A 17,555-nucleotide genomic window follows, 5' to 3' on the forward strand; every position below is an offset into this window, starting at 1 on the left:
TAAAATCTTTATAGTTAGTGCTATGGGCTTCCTGCAGAGATACAATAAATGCAGAAAAGAACCCAATAGTAAACATCGCTTGGCTGTCTCCCCATCTCTCCTGCTAGTAGGTCACCACAGTGAACACGTTGCTGTGTGTCCTTCCAGCTGTTTTAATGCCTGTATAAGTATCATACTTTAACAGTTTATAAGAATATTGGGATCATATTCCACAGTCTTTGCAGTAATTGGTTTTTCACTTAAAGCACAGTAGACATCTGTTCGTTTCCAGGCAGTAATCTGCCATGTTCCCCTCCACGCCTGGCTGAGCTCTCCTCTAGTTGCAACCATTTTACTTCTCCGTTGGGCAGCCAAGCAGGGACTCCTGGAATATGTGATTCTTCTTTGTATTGGGAGGTGCTCCTTGTTCCTTTTACTTAATGTTGTCAATCCAGGACCCCACTGTGGCTGGGGGCTGGCAGAGAGTGCTGCCCGGGAGAGCCTGATGCGACTTCAAGTGTGACTTCTCTGGACCTTGAGGGTCTGAGGCCCGAGAGGTCGGTTCCATAAGCTGACTATGGGGCTTTCGGGGCATCTGTGTGTCCTCATCGGCACCAGGCTGCCACCCTCAGCCACTAGAGTCAGAATCAGCACTGACTTCCGTGTCTTCCTGACAGTGATACCATCTGCGACCTAGGGGGTGTCAATGAGCTGGCAAACTACGGGGAATACTCAGGCGCCCCCAGCGAGCAGCAGACCTATGACTATGCCAAGACGATCCTCTCCCTCATGACCCGGGAGAAGCACCCAGATGGTGAGACACACACGCTCCTTTCCCAGGATGGCCCATTGTGCCACAGTGGGAATAGCTTTGGGCGAGGAGGCACTGGGGTTGTGGCCCTGCTCCTTTGCGGCCTGGGGCTATTTAGCTTCTGGACCTCTGTTTCTCCCAACTGTACAGTGGGCAGTGTGGCCTCTGTCAGATGGAGGCTGCGGGGAAGCAAGGAAGCGATATGTACATAAAGTCCTGTAGGCAGGTGCAAGGGAGGAGGTAGCAATGTGCTCTTACTGACTTGTAGAAACTCAGTTCTTAGCGGCCCACTTCTACACTTACTGTTTGGGCTGTGGGATTCCCAGCTTCACTTTACCGCCTGTCTAGTGTTTGGGGGCTACACATACCAGTTCCCTTTCCTTTGAGCCAATAGAGATTCCTACCAGGAGTATCCAGAAATTAAACCGGGTTTCTCAGTGGCAGCCAGGAATGACGTAGAGGTTCTGTGGGTTTGGATTAACCACCTGCTCAGTGGCATGGGTAATGGAGAGCTGAATTGGTTAAGACTGAACGGATGTCAAGGGAGGTCAGCCTGCTCCCCACCCCACCCAGCCTCTGCACTGACACCTCCTAACAGTTGAGGGATCCGTGCTTAGAGAAGAGAGAACGCCCTCGGTTGGATTTCTGGTAGGATGTTCTACTTTTCTAACCCTTTTTTGACCTCTCTTACTCCCAACACAGGCAAGATCCTCATCATTGGAGGCAGCATTGCAAACTTCACCAATGTGGCTGCCACATTCAAGGTAACCAGCCACCGGGGACCGTGTAGTCTCTGGGGAATGTGGGTTTGGGAAAAGCCAGGAAGGGAGGTTTCTGTAAGCAAAGTTTGAGGCAGAAGCAGGTTTCCATGACTTACCCAGCTGAGTAGGGGCTTTTGTCCCAGGGGCCCTTGTTGGGGATGCAGAAGACGCTGGGATAGATTTGGGTCTTCTCCAAAAGGTCAGAATGAGGAAAATGGATCGATGATCTGAGGCTCTTGCTCATCCAGCTGAGGCCTGTCAGCCTGGTCCCTGTGCACAGGTCAGGGGTGAGGGCACACAGTTCTGAGTGGGACTGCTGGTCAAAAAGGGCAACAGAGCTAACCTGGCTCGAGAGTCCTCAGGAGGCCATTTCTCGTTCTGTACTGTCCGACGCTCAGGGAATGTCCCTTCTGGTAGTGCATATTTGAGAATGATGGATAAATAAATGTCCACCTTGAAAGTCTGAGCTCTCATGAAGTGGGGGACCAGGCCTCGTCAGTCTTGCCAAAAACAGAGTCTCTCTAATGGGTCCTGATTCAACAGACCAATCTGAAACAGGTGAACCTTGGCAGTTTTATTTTAACTTTTGAGCAACCCTATAATAAAGGCAGCCCTGTCGATATGGATGGTTACTTCTGGAACAGCAACCAGGTGGCATGCCTTGGGTGACAGAAATTAGACTTCTGACCCAGGAAAGACCGCATTGGTGCACACCTGTTCATTCTCCCAAATTGTTTCCAGAGTTGATAACCCATTGCAAGGGCTGTTCTCCAAAATCGCTGGAAGAAACTTTAGTAGGACTTTGATATTTAAGTGGACTAGATCCTGATACTTCTGAGAACCCTTGCATAGGACCCTGGTCTAGATCCTCGCCACCTGCCCCGGCTGCAATAAGAGATAACAAGAATGACTGGAGACGGCACCCTATGCATTGAGGGGTGTGACTCCCAGGGACTCCAAACTGCTGCCCCAGCAACATCACAAGCGACTGCATGTCCTGGGCCTTTCGGTTGCTTGTGCGCAGTCCAGTCCACACGTGTGAATTCTTGACTGCCGGGGCCTGCCATGCTTCTTCGTGAGAAGCAGTCCTTGTTAGGTACACCTGGGATGTTCGTTCATCGTGATTATAAATAATTGCCTTATTTTTAGGCACATGTCTGTCATCCCTTCCTGCTTCCAGGGCATCGTGAGAGCAATTCGAGATTACCAGGGTCCCCTGAAGGAGCACGAGGTCACGATCTTTGTCCGAAGAGGCGGCCCCAACTATCAGGAGGGCTTGCGGGTGATGGGAGAAGTCGGTAAGATGGCGACCTTTTCTGTCCCCAGCGCTCTGTGCCGGGTCTTCGGACACTTGCTTCTACTTCCAGTGTGTGCGCTCCTCTGATGCAGAGCTCGACCTGAACTTCACAATGGCTCAGAAAACATTTCCATTCAGCTGTTCATTTAACAGATATTTGCGGAACACCTGCTCTGTGTGGCCTGTGTGCCAGGCACTGGGGTTGCAGCTGTACATTTGACCGACAGCAATCCCTCGTGCTGTTGAAAACATCGACAGTAATGTCAGGTGGCGCTAGGTGACATGAAGGTAAACAAAGCCGAGTAAAGGGATAGCTTGCGTGGGAGGGGACAGGGCCGGTTTTAATGGGGTGATCGGTGGAAGCCCCCCCAAAACGGTGACATTTGAGCAGTGACCTGGAGGAGAGGAGAGAGCACTTAGCAGTGTCTGCAGAGAGAAGGCCAAGTTCCAAGGCCCTGAATGGGAGCGTGCTACTGTGCAGGACCAGCAGGCAGGGCTGAGGGAGCGAGGGCAGGGTGTTGGCAGGTAAGGGTGGGAGGCAGTGGGAGCTATGTGGGACTGGTACAGGTACGGGGGAGCACTTGGCCGTGACCCTGGGCTGGCAGCCTCTGGAAGACTTTGAGGAAGTGGCACAACTTGATTTTGGGTTAGAAGGGTTGTTTTGGCTGCTGGGTGGAGTGCGGGCTCAGGGGCAGGAGGGTGGAGACCCCTTGGGCTGTGGGGGGAGAGGTGGGGACGATTGGTTAATTGGTAGAACAAGAGAGCAGAGTGCAGACCTCATTGCTAGGAGCACTTATGTGGGGAGCAGGAATTCACATGAAGCGTTGGAGGGGTGACAGACGCGTGCCATGCCCTTTGATTGGAGGGGCAAAAGCTTGCCATCTTCCCATTTTTGCAAATCTGGTATCCGTGGCAAATAGGAACCTGCCTCAATCACCTGAAGGGGTGCCAGGTCCTCGTTTTCACCTACAGCTGAGTTCCTGCCATGGGCCCAGCCTTCGGGACAGCATGGTGAATGTTAGTCACGGTCTGGCCATTAAACTCACAGAACATTAAATAAGTAAACACTTACTAAGAGGTTGATCCCTCTCAGTTAGGGATGTGTACAGTGAAGTGGCAGGGGAGATGGAGGAGGAGGTGGCGAGCGACGAGAGAGCTCCACACAGAGGACCGAGGGGGGCTGGAGCCCTGAGGAAATGAGCCCAAGGCCCAGGCACAGAGGCCAGGCCGGGTGGAAGTCGAGGTCGAGGGATGGGAGGGCCAGGGTCTTGCTGCCCACAGCAGGACGGTGCTTGTGGTTGCACTTCAGGGTGTCGGTAAAGCCAGGCCTTGCTCTTATCAAAGCAGGTGGTCTTTATGGAGATTTGTTTGGTGGTAAAAATATGACGGTTGGTCTATCTTGGGTAATTGGCCTTGTGCAGAAGGCACTAGATGCCAGGCAGGGCCCCTTGCAGAGCAGTGTGGACGTGGACACTTATTTGAAGACTTGAATGATGGATTCTTTTCTTCCCTCACAGGGAAGACTACTGGGATCCCCATCCATGTCTTTGGGACTGAAACTCACATGACAGCCATTGTGGGCATGGCCCTAGGCCACCGGCCCATCCCCAACCAGCCACCCACAGCGGCCCACACTGCAAACTTCCTCCTTAATGCCAGTGGGAGTACCTCGGTAGGTGCCCCCTCTCCTCTGCCTTAAAACCTGCCTTGTCATCTTTGTCACCCTCTCCTACCTCCCTCCCATCCAGGACACAAGTGCCCCTCTTCTGTTCCTAGTCGTCTGTGGGCATTGGAGACAGACGGGTTGGTTTCTAGATCTCTGCTGGCTTTTTTTCTGCCCAATCAAGGTAGTATAATGGAAAGCCTACCGGGTTTTATTAGTTTAGTTTAGTTTAGTTTCTTAAGTAAGCTCTTTACCCAACGTGAGACTTGAACTCACAACCCCGAAATCAAGAGTCTCATGCTCCACAGACTAAGCCAGCCAGATGCCCCAAGACCAGGGGTTTTTAAATCAGACTGGAGTTCAAATCCTGTTGAGAGAGAGACCTTGGCAGGTGTCTTACCCTCCAGAGCCTCAGTTTGCTTATCTGTGACCTAGAACAATACTAATTCCTATCTCAAGAGGGTTGTTGTAGTAGTACTTTTGCAAGCACTTAGTAGAAGATAGTGCTGTACAGGATTCTTATTACCTGATTTCTTTGGGGCCTTAAGGCTCCAAAGCTCAAGGACTAATAGTTCTTTTTCCCAGTTGCTACCTGTGACTCTTGTCTCCTTGTCCCACCCCAGACTCCAGCCCCCAGTAGGACGGCATCTTTTTCTGAGTCCAGGGCTGATGAGGTGGCACCCGCAAAGAAGGCCAAGCCTGCCATGCCACAAGGTAAGTGGCAGCCAGCAGATTCAGGCACTCCCTGTCTGCCTGTCCTTTCTGGGCCCTGCTGGGGTGGGCCCTGCTGGGGCGCCGGAACATGGTTTGGGCTGTGCTGTAAGAGTGTGCATGGCACATGGGCCAAATGGACACGAGGACATGAAGAGTTGAACCTTCCTGAGCCTTTCTGTGGGCTCCCCACGCTGCACCTGGGTCACCTCGCTCCCCACTGTCTTCCCCTCTGTCCCCTTACTTCCGTGGGGCTGTGTGAAGTGGCGAAGGAGACAGGGCGACAGAAATACCTGGGGGTGGCAAGGCCTCCCAGACTCCACTTCTTTTTTTTCTTTCCTTTTTCTTTTTGTTAATGTTTATTTATTTTTGAGAGAGAGAGAGAGAGAGAGACAGAGACAGAACATGAGTGGGGTAGGGGAAGAGAGAGAGAGAGGGAGACACAGAATCCAAGGCAGGCTCCAGGCTCTGAGCTGTCAGCACAGAGCCTGACTCAGGGCTCAAACTCATGAACCGGGAGATCACGACCTGAGCCGAAGTTGGTCATTTAACTGACTAAGCCACCCAGGCGCCCCTCCCAGACTCCACTTCTAAGTGGAGAGCAGGAGCCTAGAGCTGGTCCAGCAGAGCAAGGGCCCTCACAGTGGTTCCTGCCTGCCCAACCTCTTGGGGCTCCTACAAAGACCCCCCCTTCCTGTGAGCCCACCGTAAGAGCACACGTCATTTACCAGCCCATCCGCAGTTTGCCTTCTGTGTCTGTCCGTCCTCTGGTTCATCAGATGCGACCCCTGCCACCACCCAGCTCTTACAGCCAGTGTTAATTAATGTAGCCCCTTCCTGGTACAGGAAGTCTGCACTTGAGGCATTTTGGGAAATAGTTACACTGGCTCCAGGCACTCAAGATTGCACACTGTTTCCCCGCAGTCCCCAAACCAGCAGCTTTGTCCACAGAATGACAAGTCCAGCTCTACGATAACCTGATCCTCTTACTGGGCTTCATGGGGACAAAACGGGATTGGCATTTCAAGGGTGTGATGGGGTCAGCTGTCCCTCCACCAGGCCTGGGGGCTTTGGTGTTCAGCACACCTTCCAAGCCTTCTGGCTCCTCCTGCCCCCTCTCTGCCCCTTTGGCCCTTTGCCCTCTCTTGCTTCTGCTGTGCTGATCAGCACTCTCTCCTCTTCGGTCGGCTTCACTCCTGTCCATTGTGGAATAGACAAGACTTGGTGAGGGCGTCAGCCCTGTGAGGCTTGTCCTTGGGATCCTTCCCTTTTCCCACCCTCTCCCTCTAAAGCCTCCAACTACCAGCAGGTGACTCAGTTGCCTTGGTCATTTTCTTTGACAGATTCAGTCCCAAGTCCAAGATCCCTGCAAGGTAGGATGCCCCTGCCCTGCCCCAGCTCTGTGTGTGGCTTTGTTAGTGGGTTATAGTCTTAACTGTGTGCTTTGTTTCCCCCCACCCAAGTCCTAGTCCTTGCTCTCCCTCCCCTTCCCACCCCTGCTTAGTCACTCCCACCCCCACTCAGCACTCTCCTGGCCGGCTGTCTCTGGCTCTACACTCAGGACAGGACATGGCGTGGAGCGTAGGAGCAACAGCTGGGCCCAACGCCTTGGAGAGTAGGGGTGGCGCCTGCTGAGGAGGGAGGGGAGTCCTGGGAAGGAGGGAGCCATGGACACTGAAGTGGGGTGGAGGGTGGTGGCAGCACAGGCGCACGGAGGGCAGCCTCAGCTCTCCCGATTCCCATCTGGGTCTCATGGCCTCTTTTCCTGCCAAGCCTCACTCCTGCCTGCTGCATCCCTGAGCTCTCAGTGCCAGCCATGGGTTTAGATTTCTCTGGGTTTTTGCGGAAGACAGGCTGGACAAGGGGAGATGTAGAAGCCTGGATGGATGTGCAGTAAATCTGTGGAGGGGATCTGGGTTTGGTCTGGTGAATGAGGTCACTGCTTACAAGGGACATTTTCAGTGCTCACTCACACGTTCACGCAAAGACACATTCGCCTATTGCCTAAAGTGAATGGATTCATTGCTTCAAAGTGTCAGGGTTTCTGCTTCTGCTTGACTTTTTGACTTTCACAGCTATGAAAGATTTTGCTCCAGGGGAGGGGGAAAAATTTTCTGATGATGACCTTTGATACTTTGCTAAGGGGAGGGGAAGGGGCACCTAGGCTAGGGTCAGGTATCCCCCTGGAAAGGCCAGGAATGCAAACCTCTGACCATCTCCCTTTAATCCCTCTGGTTCCTGTCTCTGGCGAGATCCTTTGTTACCTGAATGACCCAAGCACTGTGCCGAGAGAACAGGGGTCTACTCCAGTTCTGAGAGCTCTTGCATCCAAGGGGTGGGCTTATCTTATTGTTAGTTCCTGAGCCAGACTTCGGAGGGAGAGGAGGACAGATAGTGCAGCCAGCAGGGGCGTCTGGTGGGGGTGTTAGGCCTGCAGCAGGGGTTCTCTGAGGCCCTTGCTGCTGGTTAGCTGAGGATGACAGCCTTCTCTGTGCTCTAATTCTGCGCCTTTCACGCTGGAGGTACAGTTGGGCTTCTAGAGATTCCAGGCTTTGTCCCTTTCTGTAGTCTTTTGGGTAGACAGATGTGTGTATGTGTGCTTGCTCGCACTCTGACTTGGGTCCGTCTGGGCCCCCCTCCTGCGAGGGTGGGGAGGGGCCGGGCCACCCTGGTTTGTATCTCCCCTCCTCCTTTGCACAATTGAGCTGCACCTTAAATTAGTATATAATCTGGCTCTGATGCTAGATGACAGGATCTCTGTCACTTGGCATCTCCAAGCTTCCGGTTCCTGGGACTGGGAAGTGAGGGTACCGGATTAGGTGGCTTCCTTTGTTCTGTGATCCCGTGTCTTGTGAAAACCCAGATGGGTCCGGTGACAATAAGTCCTAGGTATTTGGAACAGCAGGAGCCTTGTGCTATGGGAAGCTTACAGCTGGGAGGGAAGAAGCAAGCCTGTGTAGGGATGAGAACCCCACATGCCTTGGGAGAGTGATCTCAAATTTATTAAATCACATCTTGAGCCTGATTAGCAAAGCCCACACTAGACTAGTACACTAGGTTAATTAATACCAGATGGCCACGGAGCTCAGTGCATTGATTTCCCTGGGGGAGCTGAGAACCTCCCTGGGGGGCTACTTTCCTCCAGCAGGACTTGCAGAGAAGGGAGAGTCCGGTCACCTGCCTGCAGGGTGGCGAAGGAGCGTTTCCCTTCAAGGCATGGAAGCATTTCTGAGCCCTTTCTCCCCCCCCCTTCTTTTGCCTCTCCTTTCTGCCCTGCAGGACCAGCCAAGAGCATTGTTCTGATCAGGAAAGGGCCAGAGGGAGGAGGGCAGGAGGAACAGCACAGAGAATGTGGGGAGGTGCTGAGAGCCAGTGTACCTAGGCCAGAACCTCAGGTAGAAATAGTAAGGCCATGGCCAGCCTCTACTTTGGACCTACACTGACCTAGAATCATGAGGATTCGGATCCTGACCCAAGCTGATTTATGTCCAGCTTTAGAGGTGGTGATTGTTGGGTTGTTTAAAATCCTGCAGGCACTAGAATTAGGAGAGCTTAGTTTTTTCTTGGTGACTTTAAAAATAATTTATCAAGCCTTTGTTGGCATATAAGCAAAATGCTGATTATACTCCTTTCCTGTGAAGGTGAGCAGGTCCTATAGGGATTCTCTGCCTGTGGACCTGTTCTCTGCATGGGAGTCCTTTCTGTGTTCGTTGCTAGCTCTTTACCAGCCAGGCAGGTCCTCTTAGCTCTCTTTGCTCTCTCTGCCCCCTCTTTCCAGAAAAAACAAGGCACCTCTTCCCCAAGTTCTCAGAATCCCATCCTCTTGACGCTGCTCTGCGGTGGTGATGAGCCCCCCTCCCTGGACTGGGCATGGAGGGGTGTGGCAGCCCCTGAGGGTCTCCCGGGGGTGTGTGTTCTGGGTGCACTCGCTGTGTCTTTGCCCACCAGGAAAGAGTGCCACCCTCTTCAGCCGCCACACAAAGGCCATCGTGTGGGGCATGCAGACCCGGGCTGTACAGGGCATGCTGGACTTTGACTACGTCTGCTCCCGAGATGAGCCCTCCGTGGCCGCCATGGTGTACCCTTTCACGTGAGTCCCACCAGGGCGGGAAACTAGAGATGGCTGCCAAGTGGGATTTCCTCATCTCATCCCCCTCACTAAGAGCTGGGGGGAGCCAGCAAGATTATCCCCTTGGGTGGGGAAGCACCTGCCATCCCAGACTGGGGCGATCCATATTCCTGGGGGATCTTTTCCCCAGAGTTTGGAACTCTTTGAGGACAGAGGCCCTGTCTTTCCACCTTCTAGATGAAGCTCCTCCCTTGGCTCCGCCCTCCCCAGCCCGGACAGTTTGGGGCTGTCCTGACCCCTCCTCCTTCTCTCTCACAGCGGGGACCACAAGCAGAAGTTTTACTGGGGTCACAAGGAGATCCTGATCCCTGTCTTCAAGAACATGGCTGATGCCATGAAGAAGCACCCAGAAGTAGACGTGCTGATCAACTTTGCCTCTCTCCGCTCAGCCTATGACAGTACCATCGAGACCATGAACTACTCACAGGTAGATCACTGGGTCCTGGGGTGGGGAAGCAGGGAAAGCCCTTGAGTGGTGTCAGCCGGCACTGCCACCTGGGCTAAAGGGCTTGGCACTCGGGACTGGCTGGCGATCGAAAGTGGTTGGATACACTTGATCTTCGGAAGGTCGGGTTAGGGAGGTAGGGTGGTAACTGAGGGCGGGCAAGCCAGACAGGGCTGCTTACCTGGACTAACAAAGAGTCCGTTCAGGATCATCTACCTCTGCCAGAACCTCCCTGTGCTGCTAGGACTGGCTCTAAGAATAGAATCAAAAGCAATTTCTTATGAAGTCATTACATATTTATTACAAAGAAAACTTAAATACTGTTAAATAAAAAGAAGAACATAAATGCTTCAGTTAAGTAAGTCCTATTTCTCAGAAACACGGTTGCCAACGTTTGAGTGTATCCTTATCAGCACTTTTTTCTGGATTTGAACAGGTGGAATAACACTGTATGTAACTATTTTGTAATCCATTGTTTTCAGTTACTTTTTCTACATCAATAAATATTTATTGGCAACATCGGTTTTGCTTTTTCAGGTCTTATGGTGAGCATCTTAGATGAACATTTGCATATATCCTTAATTATTTCCCCAGCGCAAATGTCTAAACCAGTCAGACTGCTGCATCAGAATATACAGATTTGAAAGCCTTTGTTTGATCCATCCTGCCCAGGTGCCCTCCAGAAAAGTTGTATGGACATAATCTCCATCACTAGTCCAAGAATGCCTGCTTCCCTGTACCCTGGCCAACACTTGAATGTTCGCGTTATAAAAACACATATTTGACGAGTGATAGGCATTCTACTTAACTTGTGTATCTTTGATCATTAACTAAGATGAACTTTCAAAAACATTTATTGACCATTTATATTTTACGAGTTGCTCTCCCTTCCTTTTTTTCTGTTGAGGTATTTGTCATTTTTGTTACTGATTTGTACGAGCCTTTATATTTTTTTTAACATTTTTTTAACGTTTATTTTTGAGAGAGACAGAGTGCAAGCGGGGAGGGGTAGAGAGAGAGGGAGACACAGAATCTGAAGCAGACTCCAAGTTCTGAGCTGTCAGCACAGAGCCCGACGCAGGGCTTGAACTCACGAACTGTGAGATGGTGACCTGCCAAAGTCAGATGTTCAACTTACTGAGCCACCCAGGTCCCTCTGTACGAGCCTTTATAGATTAAGATATTGATTCTTCTGTTCAAAATTATTGTCTGATCCCAGACTGGCCTAGTTCAGCTTATGATTGGAGAATGTAAACTTTTGTTCCCATCTCAGTGAAACAAAAACGAAAACACACCTGCTGAAAATGAGTTATTTTTTTATTCTTGAGCAAAGGTTAACAGACTATAGCCTAAGGGTCAAACTTAGCTCTCTGTTTTTATAAATAAACTTTTATTGGAACACAGCCATATTCATTCATTTACATGTTGTCCATGATTGCCTTCATGCTACACAGGCAAAGTTTAGCAGTTACTGCAGAGACCATATGACCGACGAAGCCAGAAAAAGTTTGCTGGCCCTGAGAGCCAGATAGAGATGGTTCTTGATGTTTCCTGCCCAACCCTCCTCCCCACCCCCCCACCCCTACCCCTTCTGGCTTTCTCCCCCAGCCCAGTCTCTGGTCTGTGTGTGGAAGCAGCTCGTGTCCCGTGCTGGCCCTGGGACATAGAGTCGGAGACTCAGAGGGTACAGCGGAGAAAGCCGTAGATACTTGCTTTATGAGCAGGCATCAGGACAGGTGGGGGGGACAGGTGGGTCTGAGTCTTGAGGGTTTTTGGATGGGAGAGAATGTAGCCACTTTGACGGTCATGGGTTTTCAGAAACATTTGTTCCTGCTTGGGTTACTGAGTTACTGTGGTGTTAACCAATGGAGATTGGTTTCGGGTATCTATGCCTCTCACCTCTCCTTTTGGAAGAGGATTGGAGTGATGAGGCTAGGAACAGAGGTCTATGGGAGGAAGGGGTGCATACTGTTAACATTACTTTGTTCTTAGAGCCTGGAAGGGGGCATGGAAGGTTGGTCCTGTATAGGTTGCTGCCTCGTTGCTTCATCTGAGGCACAGAGTTAACAGGAAGGGACTGTCCTTTAGATCCGGACCATTGCCATCATAGCTGAAGGCATCCCTGAGGCCCTCACAAGGAAGCTGATCAAGAAGGCAGACCAGAAGGGAGTGACCATCATTGGACCTGCCACTGTGAGTGTCCTTTTCCAGAAACCCTTTTCTTTCTTTCTTTCTTTTTTTTTTAATGTTTATTTATTTTTGAGAGAGAGACAGCGTGTGTGTGGGGGAGGAGCAGGGAGAGAGGGAGACCCGGAATCTGAAGCAGGCTCCAGGCTCCCAGCTGTCAGCACAGAGCCCGACTCGGGGCTCGAACTCAGGAACTGTGAGACCATGACCTGAGCCGAAGTCAGATACTTAACTGACTAAGCCACCCAGTTGCCCCAAGCCTTTTAAGTTCAAGGCTATCTTATAAAGTTCTGGGCCCACAGAAAACTAAGTTGTTGACTCTTCTGTTTCCCTGTTAGGTTGAAAAGATTCAGAGAGTACCTATTGAAAGTGCATATCTACTTTAAAGGGCCATATCTACTCTCTCCAGGCCATGTCACTTTCATAGTTTTAAGGGGCTAACTGGGAGATTTTCTCTGTCCACCTCCATACAACCATAGCATAATCTTTATTACTTTAATTATAAACCAAAGGAAAATCTACCTAGGGGTTTTATTTGCCCAAAGGTCTTCAACATAGAAAGAAACTGCTCTGTGACTATTTTGTTGTTGTTTTTACTTAGTGGTTGAGTTAAAATTTTGTCCGAAGCTAAGATCTTTTAGTTAAGCAAGGGGGCTTTCATCTCAGAGGCAAGGGTGATTTTGAGCAGAGGCATACACCTGTGTTTCACACTTTAATGGGTGCTGTCACCCTTTTAGAGCCAAGGTGACTTAACCCTGAGTATACATATCTGAACGTGCAGTAGTAGTGAGCCGTGTTTTACAAGTAAGGTTCTCTTTTTTTCCGCATAATGTCGCTCGCGGGAGAGATGAGATTCTTAAGCCAGAAACTCAGTGTGTAGGTGTTAACTCTCTTGGAACATTTTCTCCCCGTCCTGACCAGAGGGGGTTGAGCAGGTAGTGTTGGGCTTTGGGATTCTCCTGAGCTCTGTGGGGAGCTTACCTTTCCTCCCTGACTGCTGTTTCTGCCCTTGCAGGTTGGAGGCATCAAGCCTGGGTGCTTCAAGATTGGGAATACAGGTGGGATGCTGGACAACATCCTGGCCTCCAAGCTGTACCGCCCTGGCAGTGTGGCCTACGTCTCACGTTCTGGGGGCATGTCCAACGAGCTCAACAATATCATCTCTCGGACCACTGATGGCGTCTATGAGGGTGTGGCCATTGGCGGGGACAGGTGATCAGCTGGGCCAAGGCGGGCCTCTTACATTTGGGAGGGGCAGGCTGGGAGAGGGGAGCGGGATCCTCCAATCTCTGCTTGCTACCACTGAGTTAAGTCCATAAAACGGGCCATCTCTACCCTGTCTCAGGTCTGACATGGGCATAATATCAGAAGAAAACAGGAAAAGGTGTTTTTCAAAGGTATTTGGGCTTTGGGGGTAATTCTGTACGCTGTCTCTGTGTTGTGGCCATAGTGAGGCAGCAGAATGCAGGGGTTGGCAGGACCAATTCTGAAATCAGACCATGGGGTTCGAGTCCCAGTTTCTCTGTTTACCAGGGAGGCGTTCTGGACAGGTCCCTTACCTTCCCTGGAGCTCTAACATCCTTACAGATCACGTGGGTAAAACAATAGCACCCACCTCATGGAGTCATTGGGAGGATTTAGTGAGGTGTTTCTAGAAGGTAGCCTGGCACTTAGCAAGTACTCAGCAGGTGTTAACTGTAGTCGGTAATAGTGAAAGGAAGAACTGTTTCTTTACTCTCTACCATGACCACACTCACACTTCTGGCTACCAAATATTGGGATTTTTTTTTCCCCCCATACCAAGCAGTTCTCCAGTTCTCCGCAGATACCAGCTGGGTGTTCTACAGTTCATTTCAGTTTTGACAGTATCTACTTGGAGTCAGCACCAGATCCCACAGGTGAAGGGCCCAGTCCCACAAGACTGCCCCCACTTCAGATGCCAATCATGAGTCTGGGCTTCCGGTACTCCTGAGCAACCAGCTATACACTGGGGGTCCCTGTGCCCCACTTCTTGGGTTGGTAATTTGCTAGAATGGATTGTAGAACCCAGGAACAATCAGATAAAAGAAATGCATAGGGCAAATTATAGGGAGCAGTGCATGGAGCTTCTATGTCCTTTCTGGGCATGCCACCCTCCCAGCACCTTGGTGTATTCCCCAACCCACAAGCTTTCCAAACCCCTTTCTTTAGGGATTTTTATGGAGACTTCATCATGTAGGTGTGATTATTAATTCAATCTCTAGCCCTTCTCCTTTCCCCATAGAGTGGTGAGTAGGGCTGAAAATTCCAGGACTCTGATCATGTCTTGGTCTTCTAAAAAATTTTTTTTAATGTTTATTCATTTTTGAGAGAGAGATAGAATGGGCAAGGAGCAGAGAGAGAGAGAGAGAGAGAGGGGGGGAGAGAGAGAATCTGAAGCAGGCTGCAGGCTCTAAGCTGTCAGCATGGAGCCTGATGCGGGGCTCAAACCGACGAACCATGAGATCATGACCTGAGCCAAAATTAGACGCTTAAGCGACTAAGCCACCCAGGCGCCCCATGACTTCAGGGTCTTCTAGAGACCAGCCCCCACCCAGGAACTATGCAGGCATCCACCAAATTGCCTTGTGAGAACAAGACACTCCTGTCACCCGGGAAATTCCAACAGACTCAGGAGCTTTCTGTAGCACCCCTGTCACTCAGAAGATTACAAGGGTTTTAGGAGCTCTGCATCAAGAACTGGGGCCAGAGACCCAGTAGATATTTCTTATTTCACAAATAGCATACTCATTGTTTTTGTTGGTGGGAACAGTAATAGTAATCAGTAGGGTCATCAATAGGGTACTATTTTGGAGTAATGCCTAGTACTTAATACCATAACACGTGTTAGCCATTGCTTTTTTTTTTTTTTTTTAATGTTTATTTTATTTTTGAGAGAGTATGAGTGAGGGAGGGACAGAGAGAGAGGGAGACAGAGAATCCCAAGCAGGCTTCACGCTGTCAATGCAGAACCCGACTTGGGGCTCAAACTCACGAACCTGTGAGATCATGATAGAATGCTCTTGAAGATCTGTAGAGAAGCATCCTTTGCCTTAAACAATCCTTTTGTAAACTCCTATAACAGGAGAAAAAAAAATACAGGTGACCCTCGAACAACATGGGTTTGAACTGCACGGGTCCACTTATAATATGCAGATTTTTGAAAATATAGTACAGCACTCCACATGTATTTTCTCATGGTTTTGTTAATAACATTCTCTTTTCTCTAGCTTACTTTAGTGTAAGAATACAGTATATAATGCATAAACATACAAGATGTGTGTTAATTGACTGTTTTTGTTATCAATAAGGCTTCTGGTTAAGAATAGGCTATTAGGGAGGTGCCTGGAGGGCTCGGTCGGTTAAACGCCTGACTCTCAGTTTCAGCTCAGGTCATGATCTCAGAGTTTGGTGAGTTCGAGCCCTGCATTGGGCTCTGTGCTGACAGTGCAGAGCCTGCTTGAGATTCTCTCTCTCTCTCTCTCTCTCTCTCTCTCTCTCTCTCTCTGCCCCTCCCTTACTCATGTTGTCTCTGCCTCTCTTAAATAAAGAAACTTAAAAAAAAATCTTTAAGAACAGGCTATTAGGGGGCTCCTGGGTGGCTCAGTCAGTTAAGCATCTGACTTTGGCTCAGGTCATGATCTCATAGTTCATGGGTTCAGGCCTGGTGTTGGGCTCTGTGCTGACAGCTGAGAGCCTGGAGCCTGCTTCAGATTCTGTGTCTCCCTCTCTTTCTGCCCCTCCCCTGCTCGCTCTCTGTCTCTCGCTCTCTCAAAAATAAATATTAAAAAAAAAAAAAAGAATAGGCTATTAGTAGTTAAGTTTTTGGGGAGTCAGAAGTTATAGTTTGATTTTCAACTGCATGTGGTGGGGGTTAGCGTTCCTAACGCCCACATTGCTCAAGGGTCAACTATGTATATGGACCTATATATAGACCTAGCAATAGCCTGCCAATCCTGGGACATCAGGTGGCACACTGTATTATCTATTGCTGTGTTCGAAGAAAATCATGCAAACCAAGTGACTTCAAACTATAATAAAACACTCGTGGGACATCTGGGAGGCTCAGTTAGTCGAGTGTCCGACTCTTGATCTCAGCTCAGGTCATGATTCCAGGGTCATGGGATCAACCCCCCTCTCTCTCTAGAATAAAGGTTTGAAACAACAAGAAAACCCCACATTTGTCCTTATAGTTTCCGTGGGTCAGGATTCAGGGCAGCTCAAGTGGGCATTTCTGGCGTGGGGGAGGGGTGGGTTGCAGTGATGTGTGAGGTGTCAGCGATGCTGACGGCGGGCCCGAGGTGGACGTCGCTCATCCACAGGGCTGGTAAGGTGGTTCTTCTCTGTGGGCTTCTCCATAGGCTGCTTAATGTCCTCAGGACATAATGGCCAGCATCCCCCAGAGTGAGCAGTTCAAGACAGAGTGCCAGACAAGCTAGTCTTTATAACCCTGCCATGGAAGTCACTGTCCTAGAATCGCTTCTGCCACATTTTGTTTATTAGAAGCTAATAATCAAGTCTGACCCGTATTCAAGAGAAGCATGAGGTTCTACCTTCTTAAAAGAATTTGCAGCCATATTTTATTTAGTTATTATTTTAGAGAGAACATGCGAGCAGGAGGGAAGGGCAGAGAGGGAGAGGGAAAGAAAGAGAATCTGAAGCAGTCTTCACGCTTAGCTCAGATCCTGACATGGGGCTCGATCCCATGACCCTGGGATCATGACCTGAGCTGAAATCAAGAGTCAGACGCTCAACTGACTGAACTACCCAGGCGCCCTGCAGCCATATTTTAAAACCCCCAAACATGTGCTCTCCAATCATCTCTTACTGCCAAGCAACCTCCCCTCCCCTCCTTCTCTTCCCTTGTGCCTCATTTACTTACCACCCTCCCCACCCCCGCCATTATTCTTGAGGCATCTATGGTCCTTCACCGGACACCCACACTCACGAAGAACCTCAGAGCATTCCTGGTACTAGCATGCTTCCCACACATGTACACACACCTCCCCGAGCCTCCTGACCCCGTGTGTTCTCTCTGCTGTCACCAGGTACCCTGGCTCAACATTCATGGATCACGTGCTACGTTACCAGGACACGCCAGGCGTCAAAATGATTGTGGTTCTTGGAGAGGTGAGTTTTGGGTTTCTTTAGAGAGAGTGGTTGTGATCGGGGGAGGGGGGCAGAGGGAAAGAGACACCTAAGCAGGCTCCACACTCAGCATGGAGCCCAACATGGAGTTCAGTCCCATGACCCTGGGATCATGACCTGAGCCTCTGTTTTTTGTTTGTTTGGTTGATTTTTAATTTTTTTTTTTAACATTTATTTATATCTGAGAGAGAGAGTACATGCGCATGCATGGGAGGGACAGAGAGAGAGAGAGAGAGAGATAGAAGATCTGAAGCAGGCTCCATGCTGTGAGCACAACTTGATGCGTGGCCCAAACTCATGACTGTGAGATCACTAATTGAGCCAAAACCAAGAGTCAGATGCTTAACTGACTGAGCCACCCAGGCGCCCCTGGTTATATATAACGTAAAGTGACGGTCCCTGGTAA

The 17,555-nt window shown here is 50.0% G+C and overlaps 1 protein-coding gene across 3 annotated transcripts in view; it reads left to right on the forward strand.

Moving 5' to 3' along the window:
- Positions 1 to 17,555, forward strand: part of ACLY (ATP citrate lyase) — a 48,641-nt gene that overhangs the window by 15,822 nt on the left and 15,264 nt on the right. For 2 of the 3 annotated variants that reach the window (XM_053893227.1, XM_019435436.2), the window contains exons 9-19: positions 657 to 793; positions 1,493 to 1,554; positions 2,732 to 2,849; positions 4,366 to 4,520; positions 5,135 to 5,225; positions 6,566 to 6,595; positions 9,171 to 9,312; positions 9,610 to 9,778; positions 11,885 to 11,989; positions 12,999 to 13,195; positions 17,050 to 17,131. In XM_053893227.1, coding sequence (XP_053749202.1) covers positions 657 to 793; positions 1,493 to 1,554; positions 2,732 to 2,849; positions 4,366 to 4,520; positions 5,135 to 5,225; positions 6,566 to 6,595; positions 9,171 to 9,312; positions 9,610 to 9,778; positions 11,885 to 11,989; positions 12,999 to 13,195; positions 17,050 to 17,131 — 1,288 coding nt within the window. The remainder of the gene's footprint in view (positions 1 to 656; positions 794 to 1,492; positions 1,555 to 2,731; positions 2,850 to 4,365; positions 4,521 to 5,134; positions 5,226 to 6,565; positions 6,596 to 9,170; positions 9,313 to 9,609; positions 9,779 to 11,884; positions 11,990 to 12,998; positions 13,196 to 17,049; positions 17,132 to 17,555) is intronic. The other variant, XM_019435437.2, reaches the window with a different exon arrangement.

The sequence above is a fragment of the Panthera pardus genome, unplaced genomic scaffold (assembly GCF_024362965.1).
Source record: "Panthera pardus isolate Hobbes unplaced genomic scaffold, ASM2436296v1 HiC_scaffold_3, whole genome shotgun sequence".
NCBI lineage: Eukaryota > Metazoa > Chordata > Mammalia > Carnivora > Felidae > Panthera > Panthera pardus.